A 22,622-nucleotide genomic window follows, 5' to 3' on the forward strand; every position below is an offset into this window, starting at 1 on the left:
CCCTGAGATGCTGAAGTGCAATCATTCACTTTGGCCCCAGTTCAGCAGTTGTCTATGGTATGTCCTGTCTTCCTGTCGAGTCAGTGAATTCCATCTGGCCCCTGCTCTAGAAAGAGGGGGCAGCTAACAGCTCAGTGAGGGAAGGGGAGGGACAAAGACAGACGCATGCACAGAAAACACGCAGATATAACTTGTCGAGTGCTATGACAGAGGTATCACTGAGTAATATCGATAATCACACAGAGACCTACTGTAATCATATGAAGAGCTAACGTTTGAACTGTTTTGGAGAGGATATCAGGAGCAACTTCATGTAGATAAATTTGAAAGCTGGTTGAAAGAGACAAATTATTTTAAAAACACAACTGATCAAAATTATCACAAGAAAAACACTTACCTATTAAAGAAATGAAATCTCAAATTATAACTATCTGACAAAGAAATTTCCACATGGCTTCACTGGTGAATTAGACTAAATGTTTAAGGGAGAAACAACCCCAATTTTACACAGACTCTCCCAGAGAGTACAGAAAGAAGAGACACTGCCAAGTCATTTTACGAGGCTAGCATAACCTTAATCCTGACAAGCACATGACAACAAAGGGATATTATAGATCAACTGTTTTCATGAAAACAGATGGAAAAATACTTAGTGAAATATTACCAAATCAAACAAAGCGATATCACAACCAAGTGGCATTTATTAACAGGAATGCAAGGTTGGCTTAACACTCAGAAATCAGTCATAATAAAGGCGAAAATACATGCTCATCTTCATTGATGGAATTCAATACCATCCATGAAAAGAAAGCTCTCAGCAAACCGGAAATAGAAGGGGACCATCAATGATACACGGAGAAGGCAATGGCACCCAGTCCAGTACTCTTGCCTGGAAAATCCCATGGGCAGAGGAGCCTGCTAGGCTGCAGTCCATGGGGTCACTAAGAGTCGGACACGACTGAGAGACTTCACTTTCACTTTTCACTTTCATGCGTTGGAGAAGGAAATGGCAACCCACTCCAGTGTTCTTGCCTGGAGAATCCCAGGGATGGGGAGCCCGGTGGGCTGCTGTCTGTGGGGCCGCACAGAGTCGGACACGACTGCAGCGACTTAGCAGCAGTAGTAGCATAAATGATACATATTAAAAATCTACTGCCAACATCATACTTAATGGGAGATTACAGAAACTTCCACTTCCCCGACCCTAATCCTGAGACTGGAAGTGGAACAAGGGCTCCCCACTACGATCACTTTTATTCTGCTTTCTACTGGTAATCCTAAACAATGCAGCAAAGCAAGGAAAAAAGTAGAAGGATTGAAAGGGGAAAACCCTGCGAGCCTGTCATTAGCTATAGATGATATCATCATATACAGTGAAAGTCCAACAGAATCTTCAACAAACTACAGGATTAATAAGTCAATGTAGCACGATTCTGGAAAGAAGGTCAGAATATTCTTTCCTTATTCCACAAACAAGAAATAGGAAATAACATTTACAGTAGAATAAACAATAAAATGCTCAGGGTTCAATCTACATAAAGACATACAAGACCCACCACTATGCTGATTAAGGCCGGCCACCCACTTAGCAGAGTTGTAGTGATGCCCGTTGCTCAGTTTGGAAACTGCAGTATAATTATGCAAGATGTCACCACTGTGGGACCCTCGGGGGAAGGCTAAAACAGGGCTCTCTCTACTGTTGGGTTGGCCAGAAAATTTGTTCTGTAACATCTTATGGGAAAACTAGAATGAACTTTTGGGCCAACTCAGTATTTCTGCCACTTCCTATGAGTCTATCATGATTTCAAAACAAAAGGCTTTAAAAAGCACACACTCTTTGACTTCGGAATCCTGTTGGGGAACACATGTACACCCATGGTGGATGCATGTTGATGTATGGCAAAACCAATACAATATTGTACAGTAAAAAAAAAAAATAATAATCATAATAAAAAAAATAAAAAAAAACACAAAAAACAAGATTCCAGCCTAGGGAAAAATTAAAACATACTAAAAGGATACTGTAATTGTGTGCTGGGGCTGCCATAACAAAGGACCACGGACTGGGTGGCTTTAATAACACAAATTTATTGTCTCAGCGTTCTGGAGGCCAGAGGTCCAAGATCCCGGTGTGGGCAGGGCTGGTACCTTCTGAGGCCTCTCAGCTTGGCTTGCAGATGGCCACGGTCTCGCTGCGTCCTCACGTGAGCCTCCATCGGACTGTGTTGTGTCCCAGCCTCCCCTTTATAAGGACAGCACTCACTCTGGATTAGAGCCCATCCACACGACTTCCTTTTACCTAAACGACCTCGTTAAAGGCCCTATCGATAAACAACCACATTCTGAGATACTGGCAGCAGGACTTTAACATACGAATCTGGGGAGGAGGGGCACAGTAGAGCTCACATTATTGTATCCAAGCACTGTCTCTAGTAATGAAGACCTGAAAATCCCCTCCATGTCCACTAACGGGGGACTGGTGGAGTGGACGGGGGGTGGGGGGGCGTGCATTGTGATGGGATCCTAGGTGTTTATTTGAAAAGACAGAACTGTATGCTTATTAATGTTTAAAGAAGTTCACAAAGTGCTGGTGAGTAAAAGAGCCAGTTGCAAGATCGCATATCATAGTACAACCTGATACTTGTTAAGGAAAAAAAGCCTGTATCTCTATCTGGAAGGTTTGCATCCCCACAGTAATTGTGCTTCTTTCTGAGTGCTGTGATTATGAGGAATTTTTATTTCTTTTTTTTGTGATACTTTCTATTTCTTGGCCTTTATATGAAATAATGAACATGTATTATTTATGTAATAACTTTAAAAAAACTTATTAAAAAAAGAACTTTATAGCACATTTTATTGCCCTGGGAATTCACTAGAGAAAATCACAGAGAGAAATTCCAACAACTGACAGGGTTCTTATTTGTAAGCAATAGAAAGCGTTTCTAGCTGATTTAAGCAGAACATGAATTCATTAGAAGGCTGCGGGGCTCACAGATTCTCGGGAGGAGGCTGAGGACCCAGCTCAGAGCCTGCGAGGCTGGGAGGGAAGAATCAAAGCCAACGGGGTCAGTGCAGACACTGCACTGCCTCTGGGCAGAGGACGCTGCGGGTGCCCCGTCACACCCGCTGGATGGTCATGACCCATCACCAAGACTGATTGCGCAAGGCCCTCACCGCTGGTCTCCGGCCAAGGTCAGAGAGCTGCTGCTGCTGGGCTGTCTGGAACACATCCGCCAGGTTCCTTCCTTTGACCCAGGAAGGCGTTCCCGGTGTTGCGGACCAAACAAAACGGCGCCCTCGGCCCTTATGAACCAAGAACAGGGTCAGCAAACTATGGCCTGTGGGCTGGATCCAGCCCAAAGTCTTTTTGTACTGCCTATGAGCTGAGAATTGCTTTACATTTTAAAACACAGTAGTAAAAAACAACTAAAAGAAAAAAATATTTCTGGACATGTTAAAATGTAGAGGAAGGATCACTTCAGTCTATAAGGTTTTATTGACACATAACCAAGTCACGTGTTTCAATATTGTCTGTGGTTGCTTTTGCATGATGATGGCAACTTCGACAGGGTTGTGCAGAGCAGTAAATATTCATGATCAGGCTCCTTACAGGAAGTCCGCTGACCCCTGACCGAGAACGATGACTCTCTCCAGCCACAACCGTACTCTGTTCATTGCTCTCGTTCGTAAGGACTGAGGGATCTTGTGGGGCTCGAGACCGGGAGGGGTGCTGGGTCTCAGAGACTCGAGCTGGTCTTCACGTTGAGCCGCAGTGAGTGGTGTCTGCTTCTCCTCCTGCATCTCAGTAGAGCTCCTGCTACCCGCCAGCTTCTTCACCTTCTTCCCTGGAGCTTGGCTCTGTGGTTCTTGGTTCTGCTTTCTCACAGCTTCTGAATCCTCCTTGCTCAAGACTGTTGGTGTCCCTTCCCCAGCCCTTGCTTTACCTCCTGACGCTCTGTATCCTCTCAGCTTGGGTCTCGGGTTGGTCCAGCCTATCCAGGCAAAGTGTCGTACACCAGGTCCCCTTGTGGGCCAGTGACCAGCAAGGGCCTGGCCACTCTCGGTCCCCTCAGCTGCGACTGGAGGGGGAGCCACGAGATACATGGCATGGGCACTTAGAGCTGCCCACATGCAGGGAGACGTTCTCCTCTGAAGATGCTGGGGGGTTGGCAGATACCACCATGGGGACGGTTGGGTGGCATCACTGATTCAATGGACATGAGTTTCAGCAAACTCTGGGAGACAGCGAAGGACAGAGGAGCCTGACTTGCTGCAGTTCATGAGGTCACAAAGGGCTGGACATGACTTAGCGACCGAACAAGAAGAAAAAGCACACCATGGAGTGATGCAGACCAGCAATGCAAACCCTGCACATGCTGTGCTGGACGCAGAGGTGCGGAGGAGGGCCACTGAGGGCTGCTGACCATGCACCCTCCCCATGGACTGAGCCATCTGCTCACCATATAGCCTTGAGAGGAGAGCAGGGGGCTGGCCGAGCCTGTCCCGTTTCCTCCCAGGCATGTGGCTGGATGACAGTTCCTCGCATCCCTCGCAGTTCGGTGGGACCATGTGCTGGGTGCAGGCCACTGAATTCAGTGTGGAAGTGAGAGAGGCCACTTCTAGGGCTGGCTCATAAAACCCTCCTGTGTGGACTCCCTGTTTTCTCCTTCCCAGCATCTGCCTGCTGGATGTTGAGACCAGGGTAACCTTGGAAAATGCTACATGTAGTAAATGACAGAGTTCCTTTGACCCTGGGTCCCTGAGTCACTGTGTGGAGCAGAGCTCTTCCTGGCTGTTGACTGCACTCATGAGTGAAGTAGTGACGTGAAAGTTGGTCAGTGGTGTCTCACTCTTTGTGACCCCATGGACTATACAGTCCAAGGGATTCTCCAGGCCAGGATACTGGAGTGGGTAGCCTTTCCCTTCTCCAGGGGATCTTTCCAACCCGGGGATCGAACCCAGGTCTCCCGCGTTGCAGGTGGAATCTTTACTAGCTGAGCCGCAAGGGAAGCACTTATGAGTGTAGGAGATTAAAGACGGCTACAAATTCTGTGAACTTTTCCCACTGAAAGGAGGAGTCTCTATTTTCTCTGCTGAAATAAGCGGGCTTGCTAACTGTTTCAACCAATACAACACGGTGGAAATGACACCGTATCTATTGCTCGCCCCACTCCACTTCCTGTTTCTTGGAGCTGAGCTGCCATGTGAAGAGGGTCCACCCTGCTGGGGAGCCACACAGAGAGGCCCCAAGACCATAAAGAGAGGCCCAGAGACCATAGGGAGAGGGAGGGGACCAGCAGAGGCCTGCCTTCCAGCCACCTACGCCAAGACGCCAGGCTGGCGGGTGAAGCCTTCTTGAACCCTCCAGACAAGCTCAGCGACCAGCTGAATGCCACGAGTGACCTCAGTGCCACGTGGAGCACAAGACCGCCCAGCCAAGCTCTGCCCAAACCCCTGACCCCCAAATCATGAGGTTCAATATAATGGTTGCTGTCGTGAACCATTGTTTTCAGAGTAGTTTTTTGTTTTGTTTTTAAATAAAGCAGTATGTAACTAGAATTTCTGTTATGTTACATCATTGATATTTTGGGGTTTGTGCGGGTGCTGGTGTTCCCTGAACTAACTTGGGAGATGCTATTATTAGGTTTGCATTACAGGTGAGGCTTCCCTTGTGGCTCAGCTGGTAGAGAATCCGCCTGCAGTGTGGGAGACCTGGGTTTGATCCCTGGGTTGGGAAGATCCCCTGGAGAAGGGAAAGGCTACCCACTCCAGTATTCTGGCCTGGAGAATTCCATGGACTGTATAGACTATGGGGTCACAAAGATTTGGACACGACTGAGCGACTTTCACACACACACACACACAGGTGAGGCAGGGATGTCTTGCCCAGGTTGATGGATGGGTGGCAAGTGGTGCAGTGAGGAAGCAGCTCAGGCAGCTGGTCGGGGCTGGCTCAGGTGGCTGACTCTGCCCCTGGCTGACTGCTAGGGACATCCAGGTCTGCTCTACCCATGTTCATTCCAGGGTAGCTCCTTTTTAAAGATTTTTTCCAATGTGGACCATTTTAAAGTCTTTATTGAATTTGTTATAATGTTGCTTCTTTTTTTTTTTTAAGTTTTGGTTTTCTGGCTTTCAGGCATGTGGGATCTCAGTTCCCTGACCGGGGATCGAACCTGCACCCCCTGCGCTGGAAGGTGAAGTCTGAACCACTGGCCCACCAGGGAAGACCCCAGGGGCAGCTCTTTGCAACTTGCATCGGTCACGTCAGTTCCAGAGGCCAGCCCCGCTGTCCAAGCACAATTTAAGCCTGTGCTCTGGGCGAGTCCGCTTAGCTCCAGGGGCCCAAGCCAGTCCCATGGCCACGCTCAAGGTCAAGAGGACAGCCACGCCACCCACCAGGAGGCCACAGTGAGGAGTGAGGGCATGTAGGGAGGGGAGGAATTGGGACCAACCATTCAAGGCATCCAGGAGGCTGAAGGCGAGCTGGACAGGAAGATGAGCGGGCGACTTCAGACACACTGCCGGTGACGAGCGCCTGGTCTTAAACCTTCAGCTCTTGGGTAGCAGCCTCGGCCCTCCTTGGGTATTTTGTCCTCTGTCCACATTAAAAAAATATTTATATTTGTTAATGGTTGCTGGGCTAGGTCTTAGCTGTGGCACATGGGCTCTAGTTCCCTGACCAGGGATGGAACCTGGGCCCCTGCACTGGGAGTGTGAAGTCTTAGCCATTGGGCCTCGAGGGAAGTCCCCTTTGTTTACATTTTGACATTGAGCGTTCTCGTCGCACTGGGGGAGGCGGGCTATGGGTCTTTCGTCCAGTCCCCTGAGACTCTGGACCACCCTTCTCCCCGAGCGCCTGGGCTGGGAGCCCCCCTCGCAGGTCCCTGGGCTTGTTCTGTGCCCCTCCAGGCCTGAGTAGCCTTGGTCGCCTGAAGATCTCAGTCCTGCCGGACTGACCCTCCCCTCGCAGGCCCGTGGCCTGGGCACAGATGAACGGTGTCCCCCGTCCTCTCCCTGCACAAGAGCAGGATCCATATGAACTTCCCAGGCCGTGGACACACATGTCAGAAGAAGCCTGGAGGGGACTCCGGGCTCTGCTGGGAGAGGCGGGCCTTAAACACGGAGGTGTTTTTAGCTGGAAACTTTACAAGAAGAAAGGCCATGTGGGGCCTGAGAGGGCCTGTCGTCCATCACGACTGAGGCTCCTCCATCCAGAAAGAGGGGGAAGCCTCAGGCAGGTGAAAAGAAGCCCCATCCCTGGGGCTGGGGGGTGCGCCCCCTCCCAGAGCTTCTGAAGATGCTGTGAAAGCCCGTGACTAACGGACTCACAATTCCCCACCTTGAGCTTTCTGCAGTGGAAGAGCAGACCTTTCTGTTTCAACAGCTGTATCTTCCCTTTTGTGGGAGATGCTCCAAGGTGTCTGGGCCCCTTCTCTCATCCCAGGGGTGTGGAGCCTGCCGGGTTCTGGTCCCCCTGAGGCTGCAGACCTTCCACCATCTCATGCACATTTGCCGGCGAGGACCACTCATCTGTCACGGGGTCTGAGAGCTGGGAGAGACCCCAGAGTCCATGGATCCCCGATTCACATGACCTCTCTACTCTACGGGGCACTGGACATGGGCTCCCCTGCTACCCTCCCCTCCCCGCCATCCTTCTCATATATCCTGCCCTTTGGGAAAGGCAGGACTTTTTGAATTCCAGCTGTGGGACTCAGTGTCTGGGAGGCGGGCTCTCCCAGTGACGGCAGCTCTCTTCCAAGTTTTCTGGGCAGCCTGCAGGTTTCCCCAGATGCCCAGAACTCCAGCTCCTTTTGCTCAAAATCTACCTGTCAGGATTTCCCTGGTGATCTAGTGGCTAAAACTCCAGGCTGTCAATGCAGAGAACTGGATTTCATTCCTGGTCAGGGAATGAGATCCCACATGCCACAGCTAAAGATCCTGCATGTCTTAACTAGAAAACCCGCATGCTGCAACCAAGATCACAGATGCCGTGTGCCACACGCAAATAAATAAATATTAAAAAGAATCACCTGTCCTTCCAGGTTCATGGAAAATGCCACAGCCTCTGGGAAGCCCTCTGTGATTCCCAGGATTATCTTCTGAATTCCCTGTAGTCTTTGTCTGTTCTTTCCTGAGGCCCTCAGGACTCCCCTGGACTGCATGTGTCCTGAGAAAAGGGCCTGAGCCCCAGAAGTGGCAACGCTTTGACACACACAGCTCCAGGTGAGATCCCACCTCCTCTACATGACAGTTTGTGGCCTGGGCAAGTCCCTTATCTGCAGGTGGGCAGTGGGATTGTAGGCAGGGGAAGGGTCCCCTAGCGAGGGAAGAGGGAGCTGGCAGACAGTCGAGCCTGGCATCCTGCCCCGACCCAGGCTGGAGCCAAGCTTCGGGAGGAAGGGCGGGTCCTGCTCTGGGATGCGCACCGCCCACTGCTAGTCTCCCATGGGTGATGCTCCCGCTGATGACGCCCCCTGGAAGTTGTCAGGCCGCTGCATCTCTGTGTCTCACTTCCTGCACAGCCTTGACCTGTGACCTCATGGAGGTCATGTCGCTGCTCTGCCCCTTGCCATCCCCTCCCCATAGGAATCAGCCGAGGAATAGAAGGTGGTTCTGTTATGAACGTTGGCCTTGGAAGGATAAACACATTCACAGTACACAAAAAAAATACACCCATGAAAAACTCCAGCTTTTATGACAACTAAATGACCTGGGGGCTAAAACAGATCTGGACTTCACTTCCTACTTCTCTCACTTTTTCTTCCTTAAGAAAGCAACACATCCACACATCTCAGAAGCCCTGGTCCTCCGGAAGGGATGGAGCCAGCCTCAAACTCGCTGGGAGCCTCGTCCCACCTCACCGTGTAAAATGAGGCTGATTCGGCCTAGGACAAACCCGCCCTTTTCTTTCCCTCTGAAGGACGTTCCATTCAGACTGGAAGCCAGACATGGGCTCGGCTAGAACGCGAGCACTTTGCTTTAAACTGATACCAAACTCCTGTCGCAGCCACGACCGACAGTGACAACGGAACGACACAGAGGCTGACTTCTTAAATTTTTATTGGAGTCCAGTTGCTTTACAGTGCTGTGTTAATTTCTGCAGCGGCTTTTATCTAAGCTGTTTATTGAATCCGCACAAAATCTAGGCATCATTCCTGTCAAGGAGCCCTCCAGCTGGCACGTGTCCGCCTCTCTCGACAGGGAACTCACCACCTCAGGCCACTGACTGAGAGGATTCCGGGCAGGTGCACCCAATGTCTTCCAGGGGTGCTGGCAGACACTGTACATTTTTTGCTTGGAGGCAACAGCCTAAATGAACTTTGGCATCTCATACAGGAGAAGATGGGGCTGGCATGACTGCAGAAACTCCCAGAATTGACAGGAGAAGCTGACAATGGCAGTGGGCTGTGGTCAGCTCAGCGGCTGCCTGGGAGCCTGGCTCAGCTGGGGCAGCTGGAACCACAGCTGGCCGCCCCAGGAACAGCTGGGCAGGCTGCTGCTGCCGGGACCTGGGCTGGCACTGCGACCATCGGATATGCACTTAGCTCTTGCTGAATCTTCGCTCTAGTTCCTGGAATCTGAAGCCTCTGATTGGCTGAGCCAGGCCCATGTCTGGTCTGGCTATCAGGATGGCAGGAGGTGGGGGAAACAGGGGAAGGGGTGACAGGAAGGGCCGGGGTCCCTCTAGGACCCACATCCTGGGCCCGCCGGGCAGGGTAGGTGAACTCAGGCTCCCAGACAACCCCTGAGCTGCCCACGGCCCAGGTCGGAGGGTCAAGTCGGTTCAGGTTTTATGCAACACCCTTCTCCCCAGGCACAGCCTTGTCCCTTCACTGTAAGGACGCACATCCTGAAATAGCAGTGGGTTGTCTGCAGGGGCAGGAAAGAGCTTATCCGTGTGCTGCCTGCCTCTAAGGGCGGCTGGCTGCCCCCGAGGGTCTCATCTCGGGACTGTTCCTCATGGCTTGGGCCTCATGTTTCCCAGTGGTCACAGGAGATCCAATGTCTTGGCACCAAGGAGGGCCTGAACGACCGCCCCTTTCTCCTTCCCAAGGTCTGGAACCAACAGATGCAACAAAGCCCCACATGACATCTGTCCTAGACGTTGTCCAGCAGGATCCCAGCTCCACTGTAGAGGGAAGATGGGACGCAGGAAGGAAGGCGGGTCACCGGAGGGCCACTCTGCCGGAAGATGAACCCAGAACCTGACAACTCTCTCCCAGGAGGGAGTCGGGCGATCAGACAGAGCATCGTGTCTGCTCCTCAGGATAAGGGAGGGCCAGTTACTTCAGTTTCATCTCTAAAATCCTACTCTTCAGCCTGACAGGCCCTATGATGGTGGGTATGAACTTGGGCCCTGCACCAGGAAGATGAGCGTCAGCAGGCGAGCTGTGTGACCTTGGGTGAGTGCCTTAACCTCTCTGAGCCTGCTGCCTCATCTGCAAAGGCATCTCAGGGTTCTGCTCTGAGGACAAAGCTGGATCATGCAGATGAATGGCTTATGGCAGACAGGGAGAGGCGTCGCCCATGTCATCTTCCAGAAGGACCTGCCACCAGCTGCTGCAGTGTGGCCACTGGGAGGGCCCCGGCTCCTTCAGAGGAGCTGGGCTGCAGAGACCCGCCTTTCCACCCCAGGCTGTGTCCTCAGGGACAGCTGGCATCCAGAGGCAGGCATCCAGGTGGGTGTGTGGGACCAACGTGGGACCCTTGGAAGACTGATTGCTGCGCTCCCTGCTGGGCTGGCTGAGGCCTCATGGGGCGTGGGGGGGGAGTGTCACCATTCAGTCACTCCCTCTGCCCAATCCTGCTTCCGCCTCTCCCCTCTGCAGGTGCTGATCACAACAGACATTCTGCATTCCAGCTCAGATTCTCCTTCCAGAACCGAAGCTGCAGTAGGGCTTTGCGTCATGCCAGGCACACGGCGAGGCTTCCTTGAGAGTCCCATTAATCCTGTTACGTCAACATCATCACCACCACCGTCTTCATCACCATCACCACCATCACCATCACTATGCCTACCGCAACCCAAACATCAGGTTGGAAAACAAGCACAAAATTGGGTGGAAATGAAAAGCCAGAGGCCAAGACAGGGGAAACGTCCAAAGAGCAGGTAAGAAGTCCTGTCTGGCAGGGCGGGCCTGGAGCACCGGCTCTCAAAGTGGCTGAGACTCTGGTGGCCCAGGAGCCAGAATTTAGAAATGCATGTAAATTGAGGCAAGAAAAAGAAACTCCCAAAAGTGGTTGAAACAGGGGGTGCTGTCCCTGGTCCCACGTGTGGCTTCTGATGGTGTAACTTGGGGCACTGGCCATGTCTGCCGACTGAGTTGTCCTGAGCCCACGTGCCAGCCACTTGCTGGCACCCTCGCCGGTGTCACCGCCCATCAAAGGCCACGGGTGGCAGATGACGATGTCTCACACTCCCCGGCACACACAGCCACGTGAATCAGGGCTTGGGGGAGTCGGAACTTGGACCAGAATATCGTGGTATTTAATAACAGAGTGAAAGGATGTGGCTGGGGAATCAAAGACGTTGCCGCTAAATGCCTGGAAGAGCTATTTTAAGTGGAGCTGATGTTTTAAGTAAATTCCACTCAGCTCTCCCATTAATCCCTTGAAATTGGTCATGAAAGACTGCTCGGTGACGGTCAGAGAACCTCTCGTGGTTCCTTGGGGAGCTGGAGGGCTGGGGCGGCTCTGGGGGAGGATTTTTTAGCTCTAGGTAGAGATGCTGGCCCCCTGGGCCCCTCCAGGGAGCTGGGGAGCACCCGCAAGGGTCCACACGGACCACATCACTCCAGTCCACACTGAGGAACAAACTCTTCGTCCCTGTCCAAATCCCTCCATACCTGGCCCTTGTTCCCACCAGAGCAGTGAAGGGACATGTGGGGGATTTCACTGGGTGGACAGTCAGGCTGCAGCAAGAGGTGAGCTTGGGTCGCCTGAGTGAGTCAGTAAGTGCCCTGATGAGGTCCTAGGATGCACAGGGACTCGAGCCCTGCCTTTCATCCCAGGGGGGACACAGGACAACATTTCAAGGTTCCACAGGAGGTAGGTGGGGGGGTGGGGCTCATACACGTGTCTTTTTCTGAACTACTTGAAGGTAAGCTGAAGACATTCTAACACTTCTCCCCTCAGTATATCAGCCTGTGTCTCCTAAGAACAGGGTCTATTCCATCATCAACCCCTAGAAAGTGGATGTCGATGCTGTGTAATCTGTTTTAGTTCCTCCAGCATCTGGACTCAGCGCCTCCCCAGGCCCTGAGTGTTGACACCTCCATTCCTTCACTCCGCAAACACTTACTGAGCGCTGCTCTTTTCTGGGCCCTGTTCTAGGTACAGGAGACGCAGAGTGAACCAAAGGACCCGGGGATCCTGCGCCTGGGGGCCCACCCGCTAGTGCGGGAGAGGCAGTGGGAAGGAAGCTCACAGCCGTTTTGGGGATGGACACGGGCACAGCCACACATGCCGAGTGACAGCGCTGGAGATGACTTGGGGCTGGAGCTTGGATGACCAGCAGGAACGGCCACGCCTCTCTGCACCGGGCTCCCAGACTGGGCGTTCATTCATTTATTCGCTCACTCACTGTCTGGGGGGTGCCCAGGGCTGTGCTGGGAGCTGAGGATGCAGCAGGTCTTCTCTGTGGTTCTCCCACACCTGACACATATCACGTGGCTCTTGGCTTGCGGTGGAGAGAAAGTGAACTCCCGGAGCTGCACGTAAGCACCTCTCTATTGCACGGAGCTTCCTCCTACCTGGAGGACGAGATCAGGACTCGGAGCCGATCTGTGACGGCTTGAGGCTTTTGGGAGGAAGGTGATGTTTTGCATGTCTGTTATTGTCCAGAGGGCAGAGTGTGATAATCCGAATATGTCCACGAAGTCTGTGGCATGCCCTCTGATGGAGAAGCCTTATTCCCCTTCCCTTGACTTACTGCCTCACTTCTGACAAAGAGAAAAAAGAATGGAAGAGATGGGACAGGACACTAAATCATAAAAGGTATCATAAATGGCTTATTTAGTAGCAGGTACAGGCTCTACCTGCTAATGCAGGGAACATGGGTTTGATCCCTGGTCCAGGAAGATGCCACATGCCCTGGGACAACACAGCACAACTACATGAGTCATGCTCCAGAGCCTGTGCCCTGCAGAGAAGCCCCACAGTGAGAAGCCCACACGCTGCAACCAGAGAGCAGCCCCCACTTGCTGCAACGACAGAAAGCCTGCGTGCAGCGGTGAACGCCCTGTGCAGCCAAAAATCAGTCAATAAAAGCCCTGTGGAGGTGCCCCTCTGGTGAGGAACTGGGGCTGGCTCTCAAAAGCCTCCAGTTACTGTATTTAGATGACAGGTGGAGTGGCATCTAAATTGAGGATCTGGTTTCTTTTAAGTTCATCTTCTTGACTATCCAAAACACCGCAAAACAACAGAAGGGCAACATCAAGGTTAGTGACGGGCAGCGGAAAAGTCCTCTGCCGGTTGTTACATGTGAGCGAGGAACTCAGTACCAGGCCAGGAAGAGAAGCGAGGGCCTGGAGTTAGAGAATTAAAGTTGTTTGCTGTGACTTGATGGCTTAATCAGCCGATCGATACTGTTCACAGGGCAGAGGGAGTTGCAGGAGTAGTGAGTCAAGATGAAAGATGCATGAGGGGCCGGGGGTGGGGGCTGGGCGGAGGGAATGAAAGAGCCAGCCTGTTCTATTTGTCCAGTGCGGACCAAGAAATCAAACCGGCGAGGAGGAGATGGGGTGCCAGAGGGCTGGCTGCAACTTTGAACACGTGTGTGCAGCTACCTTCTCTTCATGAGGCCAAAACATGCTCATTAAATGGCTTTTCCTGACCAAAGATGGATTCAATAACCTTTAGAAGTGTTAAACCCCGGCAGAAACTGAAATCATGCAGGTCTCCAAAGAGGCTGGTGGAATTGGGGTGTTAATGATCTTGGGGAAGGAAACCATCATGCCACAGCAGAAGGAGAGCTCTCAGCACTGGTGGGGCTGGGGGTATGCTGCGGCAAGCGCCACACTCGGGAACAAATAATGGCCGTTAACTGGAACTCTCAATTAGCTCCCCGGTAAGGTGAGAGGGAGAAAGAGCAAAACAGGCTCATACTGAGGTTGTTGAGGGTTCAGGATGGGGAGCACATGTATACCTGTGATGGATTCATTTTGATATTTGGCAAAACTAATACAATTATGTAAAGTTTAAAATAAAAAAAAATAAAAAAAAGAGAAGAAAAAAAATAAAATAAAATAAAAAGCCAGCTTCATCAGATGTCCTTGTGTTGATCAGGATCAAACTCAGCTGTAAGTCAAAGTACACTTGTGGCTTAAATAAAACATCTTGGTTTTCTCCCACATAAAAGAAGAGCAGGGATGGCTGTCCAGGTTGCCAAAGAGCCAGGCTCCTTCTGTCCTGCTGCTGTGCCATCCTCAGTGCATGGCTTCTACCTCATGGTCCAGGTTGGCTGTCTGAGGCCAGCCATCACATCTACACTTCCACCGGGAGGAAGGGGGAGGGGGAAGCAAAGACCTCCTTCCTCTCACCACTCCCTTAAGAACCCCTTCCAGCAGTTGGACACAATCCGAGGCACGTCTCAATGGCCATATAACTGTAAAGGAGTTGGGATATGAAGTCTTTATCCCAGGCTGAAGTTGGGAGCTCTATTTGGAAGGGAAGAATGGAAGTGTGACTCTTGAGGAAGGCAAACAGAGTCCAGCCATGTCTTGAAGCCAGAATATGTTCAGCCTGAATCAAAATGATGTCTTTTGTCAAAACAAGACATTGACCTTGAGAGCAATGGAGGGGAAGGGGAGATTGACAGAGGTGGAGCATAAGCCCCCCTGGAAGGGGGAGAGTGTAATGTGACAGGATGTTAAAAGTGCATGGAATTAGTCATGTAAACTGTGACATTTAACTCACGCTGCTATTCCTGCCATACAGTGCAAAAGCGGTAAACTTCATCCAGGCGGAAGACAAAACCTCCCTCGACCTCGTCCACACTCTCAGCTCTCCAGCTGGCCTGCAGCACCCCAATATTTTAGTCCCCCTGTGCTAAGGCATGGCGAGATCCTCAGTCTGGATCTTGGGTTCCATGTCTTGAGAGACATTTGCAGTTAATCTGAATAGTCTGTTAACCATGAAAAAAAGCTATGAAAAAAACCCCTAGGTTCCTAATACAGACTGTCTAGTCAAGGCTATGGTTTTTCCTGTGGTCATGTATGGATGTGAGAGTTGGACTGTGAAGAAAGCTGAGCGCCAAAGAATTGATGCTTTTGAACTGTGGTGTTGGAGAAGACTCTTGAGAGTCCCTTGAACTGCAAGGAGATCCAACCAGTCCTTTTTGAAGGAGATCAGCCCTGGGATTTCTTTGGAAGGAATGATGCTAAAGCTGAAACTCCAGTACTTTGGCCACCTCATGCGAAGACTTGACTCATTGGAAAAGACTCTGATGCTGGGAGGGATTAGGGGCAGGAGGAGAAGGGGACGACAGAGGATGAGATGGCTGGATGGCATCACCGACTCGATGGACGTGAGTCTGAGTGAACTCCAGGAGTTGGTGATGGACAGGGAGGCCTGGCGTGCTGTGATTCATGGGGTCGCAAAGAGTCAGACATGACTGAGTGACTGAACTGAACTGACTGATGTGCTTAAAATCTACTGGGGTAACAGTCAGATACTGATCAAATATTTCCATGAACAAACAGGATGTTTCTGATGCAGTCAGGGCCAAGAAACCCATTGCAGGTGTGTGTGTGTGTGGTGTGTACTGTGTGGTATATGTGTGTGTGTTGTGTGTGTATGGTGTGCATGTATGTTGTGTGGTATGTGGTGTGCATGTGTGTTGTGTGGTATGCATTGTGTGTGTTGTGTGTGTGGTATGTGTGTGTCATGTGTGTTGTGTGTGTGTGGGGTGTGTGTTGTGTATGGTGTGTGTGTGGTGTGTGTGTGTCATGTGTGTGGTGTGTGTGTGGTGTATGGTGTGTGTGCGTTGTGTGTGCATGTGGTGTGTGTGTGTGTGTTGGGTATGGTGTGAGTGCATTGTGTGTGGTGTGTGTGCGTGTGTTTGTGTGTGGTATGTGTGTGTCATGTGTGTTGTGTATGATGTGTGTGCATTGTGTTTGCATGTGGTGTGTGTCATGGGTTGTGTATGGTGTGTGTGTTGTGTGTGGTATGTGTGTGTGTCATGTGTGTTGTGTATGCATTGTTTGCATGTGGTGTGTGTTCATGTGTGTTGTGTATGGTGTGTGTGCATTGTGTGTGGTGTGTGTGTGTCATGTGTGTTGTGTATGGTGTGTGTACATTGTGTGTGCATGTGGTTTGTGTGTGGTGTGTGTCATGTGTGTTGTGTGTTGTGTATGGTGTGTGTTGTGTGTGTGGTATGTGTGTTTCACGTGTGTTGTGTATGGTATATGTGCGTGGTGTGTGTGCATATGGTGTGTGTGCATTGTGTGCGTGTTGTGTCATGTGTTGTGTATGGTGTGTGCGTGTGGTGTGTGTGTGTCATGTGTGTGTTGTGTATGGTGTGTGTACGTGGTATGTGTGTGTCGTGTGTGTGTGGTGTATGGTGTGTGTGAGTTGTGTGTGCGTGTGGTGTGTGTGCGTGTGGTATGGGTGTGTCATGTGTGTTGTGTATGGTGTGTGCGCATTGTGTGTGCGTGTTGTGTGTCATGTGTGTTGTGTATGGTGTGTGTGTGTTGTGTGTGATATGTGTGTGTTGTGTATAATGTGTGTGTGGTATGTGTGTGTCATGTGTGTTGTGTATGGTGTGTGTGGTGTGTGTGCGTGTGGTGTGTGCGTGTGTGTCATGTGTATTGTGTGTGTCGTGTATGGTGTGTGTGTCGTGTATGGTGTGTGTGTGTGTGTGTTGTGTGTGTGTGCGTGTGTTGTGTGTATGTGTGTGTGTCAGGGGTGGATTACGCTGTGAGGGACCACAGACACGTGTAGCCATGCCTGAAACAGCTCACGTCTCTCACCCCGGGCCAGGAGGTGGCAGAGGGCCGGCCCAGAGCCCGGGCATCTAGTCTAACTTGTCTGCACGCGCTGCCGCCTTGGTCCTGGAGGGCGGCCCTCATCCCACAGCATGAATGGGAAATAGAGGGAGGCCCCCCGTCCACACCTTCCTGACACACCTCCTATCTAGGGGGGCCTGCGGAGGCCACTGGTGAGGGCGCAGAGGGGAGGGGAGGGAAGAGGGCCCGGGTCAGGTGGTGGTGCGAAGTCTGACAGCTGCCCGATGGACCCAACCATCCTCTTAAGGAGACTCCCTCTGGAAGAAGCCGCCTTGCCTCCTGAATGCTAAAAGAAAACTTCTCAGTTTTTCAGTAAATTTAAAGGAAATGTAAAGGAGCCATTACTTGCTAGGTTTGAAGATAAAGCTGCTTCTCATTTCTAGTCTCTCCAGATGGCAAAAAAATTCTCAAATTAGAAAATGGCCTCTGGGACTTCCCTGGTGGTCTAGTGGTTAAGACTCCGCCTTCCAATGCAGGGGACACAGGTTCGATCCCTGGTCCGGGAACTAAGATCCTACATGCCTCGGGGCAACAGAGCCAGGCAACTACGGAGTCTCCGTGCTCTGAGGTCTGCGTGCCACAACTAAGACCCAACAGCCAAATAAATATTTTAAGAAAACTCTCTTAAAACACGTCCTCTGAGCAAAGATCAAACCAGGAAAGGACTGTAAGATCCCGTGTGATACCTCAGAGATGCCTAGCGCACGGCCTCATGGACCAGTCGCCAGCTTACTGCCCCAGACTCCCCCTTCACTGGCTGATCTGCACAGTGCACCTGGGCCCTCTGAGCGGTTTCCTGGGCCTGCTGGTGCGTGTCAAGCGCTGAGCACACAGACTGCAGGGGAAGGGCTCTTCCCCTTGCCCACCCTGGCCCAAGCTGGACAGGAGTGAGCTTGGCCCCCGGAGGGATTCCAGGTCCTGGGTCTAGCAGCTGCTCAACCCGCTCTGTTCACACTCAGTGGAAACTAGCAGTACTTGTCTCTCAGCACCGAGCGGGACCTAACTGCATGTCTTTGGCGGGGTGTGTGAGATCGTCTGCCCATCCCTGAACCAATCACAGGAGGGTGTGTGTGTGGGTGAGTCTGGCACTGAGACTGGCCAGGACCCCCTTCCTCTGGAGTGGGGGGGTGGGGATGGACTGATGAGAGACCCTCTAATTGCAACACATGGACGGATGAGTGGTGTTGGGTGTTGGTTCCCCAGAGGCAAGGCGAGGTCCTGTTTTTAATCCCGAGGGGGTGATACAACCATGGTGTCTGGATTCCTGGGGTCACGTGTTCTCCATTCACAGACGTGGCTCACGGCAGGCTGACACCCCCGCCGCGTCCCTGGTGGCCTGGGGCACTCAGCCAGTCATCAGGCCGGGCTCCTGAGAAGCCACAGCCTTTCTGCAGTGTGTGGCTCAGCTGGAAATGCTCAGGCCCAGGTACAAGACCCAGCCATAAAATGCCTCCACTGTGCGTAACAGCAAAACAGACACACCTCGCCCCACGCGCCTCACACGGTGGGTGTTTATATTCTGAGGACGCAGGCTGCTGTAGAACGGTTCCTGTCCCTTGTCAACCTCAGCCCTTCGCCGGCTAGCCACCTCCTGCCCCCCAGCAGATGGTCTGGGCTGGGGTCCCTCATGGAGGCTGAAGACAGGCTGAACAGGGATACACATTCTTTCATTTGCAAGCTGTCCGGGCTTCTGGGAATGAGGCCCACGGCTGGGACCGGCCCATGCAGAATTCAGTGTCCTTGTTGGGACAATCTCATGACCACCCTGTGACTATGGCCCCTAAGGTCTCGAGAAAGTTTTCGAACTACCTGCCTGCTTCCTAATTAGATCCCCTACTCTTTCATGCTCAGAAGCTTTCTTGAACTTTGCTGGTTTGCAAACGAATGGAAAGAAACCGGGAGGAAAGCAAATTACCTCTGGCCTTTTGGCGATCATTAATTTGACCAACTACCCTTTGGAAATGAAAGGCCAGGGCCTATTAGCTTTAGGGGCATCGAGTGCAAAGTCAAATATCAAAAGGCCACAGCAAGAAAGGGACCCGCTTATCCTCAAGGCAGGGAGATGTGCTCATTCACAGCAGTGTGGATGGGATGGGAACAGGGGCGGGTCTGCACCCCTGACAGTCTCTTCTGGGCACTTCTGCTTTCCAGGTGGCGTCTGAAATCTCTTGTGCTTAAGAGAGGGTGCACAGCTGAGGCTGCGTCTCAGAGGGAAGGCCGCCAAACCTCTGGATTTCTTTCTCTGAATATTTTCTCAGGGTGAGCAAAGAGAGGCGAGTGGGTGTCACCAAGGCCACAGTGGAAGATGGAAGAGGCCCCACCTGGTGACCATGGCCCCAGAGCATCCTTGCCCTGCCTGCGGTGGATGTCACTGACAAGGCTGTCTTGGCCGCCTGGCCCCTTTCTCGTTTGCCACGTGGACTACATTCCGGGCACCGAGCACCTGCACACAGTAGGTGCACAACCAACACCTGGTGTGATTCCCTCACAGGACTGGTGTGACTCCCTCACAGGACTGGTGTGACTCCCTCACAGGACTCCGGCACTGCACGGCCAGCCAGGGCCACTGCCCCACTCACGGGTGAAGCATCCACACTCGGAAGGATCACGTGCCTGGCCCAAGGTCCCCCTGTGAGCAGCAGAGCGCAGAGCTTCCTCTTCTCCACGTTCGGTAAATACTTACTGAGCACCTTCTGTGTGCAAGGGGACAGGGCAGTGCTCCAGACAGACTCGGTTCCTGGCCTTGTGGAGCTGACCGTCTTGGAGTGGGTGGAGAACAAGATAAATAATGACTGATGAATGCAAGAGGAGCGGCTCTGAAGACGATCAGAGAAGGGGGCAGAAGGGATGGAATGTCCACACTCCTTGAGAGCGGTCAGGAAGGCGTCTGATAAGGCTGCTCTTCCTGGAGGAACCAGAGGACAGCCCGAGTTGACTCTGCACATGATCCTCTTCTTCTCTTTAAAAAAAAAGTCTATTTATCTACTTCGGCTGTGCCAGGGCTTAGTGGTAGCATGACGGGTCTTCTGGTTGTGCCACAGGAACTCCAGTACAGCATGTGGAATCTAGGTCCCCAAGCACGTATCGAATCCAGGCCCCCTGCACTGGGAGCACAGTCTTGGCCGCTGGACCGCCAGGGAAACCCCTGTGGCCCTCTTCTAACCGAAGTGAAAGATGACTTGGACTCAAGCTAACATAGAAACAGGAGAAACAGTAACCTCTACCATCCATCAACAGCTTACAGTTCGTGGCACAGTTTTCAGGGTATTTTCATGATGGGTGGGGTAAATAATCCGAGCAGCTATTAAAAAAAATATACACCCCAAGTCTCAGTGATTTAACCCAATAATAAGTTTAACAGTTTACTTCCGTCCCATAGAATCCACTGGGCAGCTCACGGGCAGTCTCGCCTCCAGGCGGTGGCCCCGGGACTCAGAACCCTTCCAACCTCTAACTCCACCACGGCTGTGCGTTGCCCCCAGTGGGGTCTCAGAAAAGGAAGTGAGAGCATGGGAAACGCGGTCTGCTTTTAGCTGCCTCTTCTGCTCACCTGTCACGGCCCCACTTAGACACAAGGGGCCCGGGAAAGAGACTCTTGCTGGGTGTTTAGGAAGAGGAAGTGGGCTGGGTGAGCATAGGATTAATAACTGCGGGGGGAGGGGGGAAGAATGCGCCATGGGGCTTCCTGGGAGGGATCTCTGGGGAGAAAATCACACAGGGGCTGGGAGGTGAAAGGTCGAATGCTTCCTGAAAGGAAGATTCCACTTGGAGGTGCTTCCCAGCCCCGAGCTGGACACCCTCTGTCCGCCATGTTTGAGGACGGTGACCTCCCAGAAGATGGCGACAGCAAGCATGAGGCTGGGGTGATGACACCCTTGTCCTGAGTGGGGGCCCCCAGGAACCTGGGGGAGGGACCCTAACCCTAACCCCTGGCATCCTTGGGCGTGTGGGGTCCTGTCTGGGAGGGACGGGCATCGAGCAGAACCTGGAAAAGGGCTGTCCATCTTCTGAGACCCGAACTCCCACCTCCAACACATCTGTGTGTCCCCTCCGCCCCCTTCCACAGCAGCGCCATCGGTGGGGGTGGGGAGGTGGGGATCTGGGTGGCTGGGCAATCCCGGAGGCTGAAAGGTACGAGGGGAGACATCACCCCCGGGAAGCTCCCCCATAGTCCCCTAGTGACCACACCGGCTTGGCTAAATGCTAGGGACTCAGGCCCCAGCTGCCCATCTGAGCGCAGCACGCTGCCCGACTGCCTTCCTGAGCCGGGGAGGGCGAGGACCACTGGCATCAGATCTCACTCCTGCAAGAGGCGCATCATCAGAGCACCGCTGCCCGGGCCCCAGCCCGACTGCCTTCCTGAGCCCGGGAGGGCGAGGACCACTGGCATCAGATTTCACTCCTGCAAGAGGTGCATCATCAGAGCACCGCTGCCCGGGCCCCAGCCCGACTGCCTTCCTGAGCCGGGGAGGGCGAGGACCACTGGCATCAGATCTCACTCCTGCAAGAGGCGCATCATCAGAGCACCGCTGCCCGGGCCCCAGCCCGACTGCCTTCCTGAGCCGGGGAGGGCGAGGACCACTGGCATCAGATCTCACTCCTGCAAGAGGCGCATCATCAGACCACTGCTCCCCGGGTCCCAGCCCGACTGCCTTCCTGAGCCCGGGAGGGCGAGGACCACTGGCATCAGATCTCACTCCTGCAAGAGGCGCATCATCAGAGCACCGCTCCCCGGGCCCCAGCCCGACTGCCTTCCTGAGCCCGGGAGGGCGAGGACCACTGGCATCAGATCTCACTCCTGCAAGAGGCGCATCATCAGAGCACCGCTGCCCGGGCCCCGGCTGAGCTGGAGGAACAAGTCTGTCACTGCCAACGCCTTCCTTTCATACTCCCTGCTGTAGTGGATCCATTTCATTTTGACACTGCAGTTCAAGTGCTTCCCCGAGAAGAGTCTTCGGGAAGCAGGAAACACGGTGACTGAGGGAGTCGTTCTGGTCTTCTCGCTGCCACTGACCTGCTGCGTGAGCCAGGCCAGGGTTCCCAACCTTGGATGTCCTGAGTGACCATCCGATAGAAGGAGAGGGTAGCTAAGGTCCCTGCTGGGGAGGGAGAGAGACAGAGAGAGAGACGGGGCGGGGGCAGGGGGAGGAAGGAAGGAAGTGAGGAGCGCTGATGCTCATTACAGCAAAACAACACTCAATCCGAAACCCAGCAGGTTCGACTCAACACCAAAAGCACAACTCATAAACAAAAAAAATCTGATAAATTGGACCTCATCAAAACTGAATATATCTGCTTTTCAAAAAGCCCCATTAAGAGGATGAAAAGACAAGCGACAGTTGGGAGAAAATATGCACAAATGACACGCCTGCCAAGGACTCATATGTAGAATATATAAAGAACTCAAAACTCAGCGTTCAAAAACAATCCAATTAGAAACTGGGCAAAAGACACGCACAGACATTTCACCCAAGACAATAGCCAGATGGCAAAGAAGCACACGAAAAGATGTTCAACATCATCAGCCGTTGGAGGGGTGCAAATAAAAACCACCACGAGGTATCACTCCACACCTACCACAGTGATCAAAATAAGAAACAGCGACCACACCAAATG

At 52.5% G+C, this 22,622-nt stretch overlaps 1 protein-coding gene across 1 annotated transcript in view; it reads right to left on the minus strand.

The window, feature by feature from the left end:
* Nucleotides 1-2,836: 2,836 nt before the first annotated feature.
* MED27 (mediator complex subunit 27) overlaps nt 2,837-22,622 on the minus strand; it is a 246,189-nt gene continuing 226,403 nt past the window's right edge. The window contains exon 7 of the mRNA XM_070799476.1: nt 2,837-6,595. Coding sequence (XP_070655577.1) covers nt 6,542-6,595 — 54 coding nt within the window. The 3' untranslated portion in view covers nt 2,837-6,541. The remainder of the gene's footprint in view (nt 6,596-22,622) is intronic.

Source organism: Bos indicus, chromosome 11 (assembly GCF_029378745.1).
Source record: "Bos indicus isolate NIAB-ARS_2022 breed Sahiwal x Tharparkar chromosome 11, NIAB-ARS_B.indTharparkar_mat_pri_1.0, whole genome shotgun sequence".
Classification (NCBI taxonomy): Eukaryota; Metazoa; Chordata; class Mammalia; order Artiodactyla; family Bovidae; genus Bos; species Bos indicus.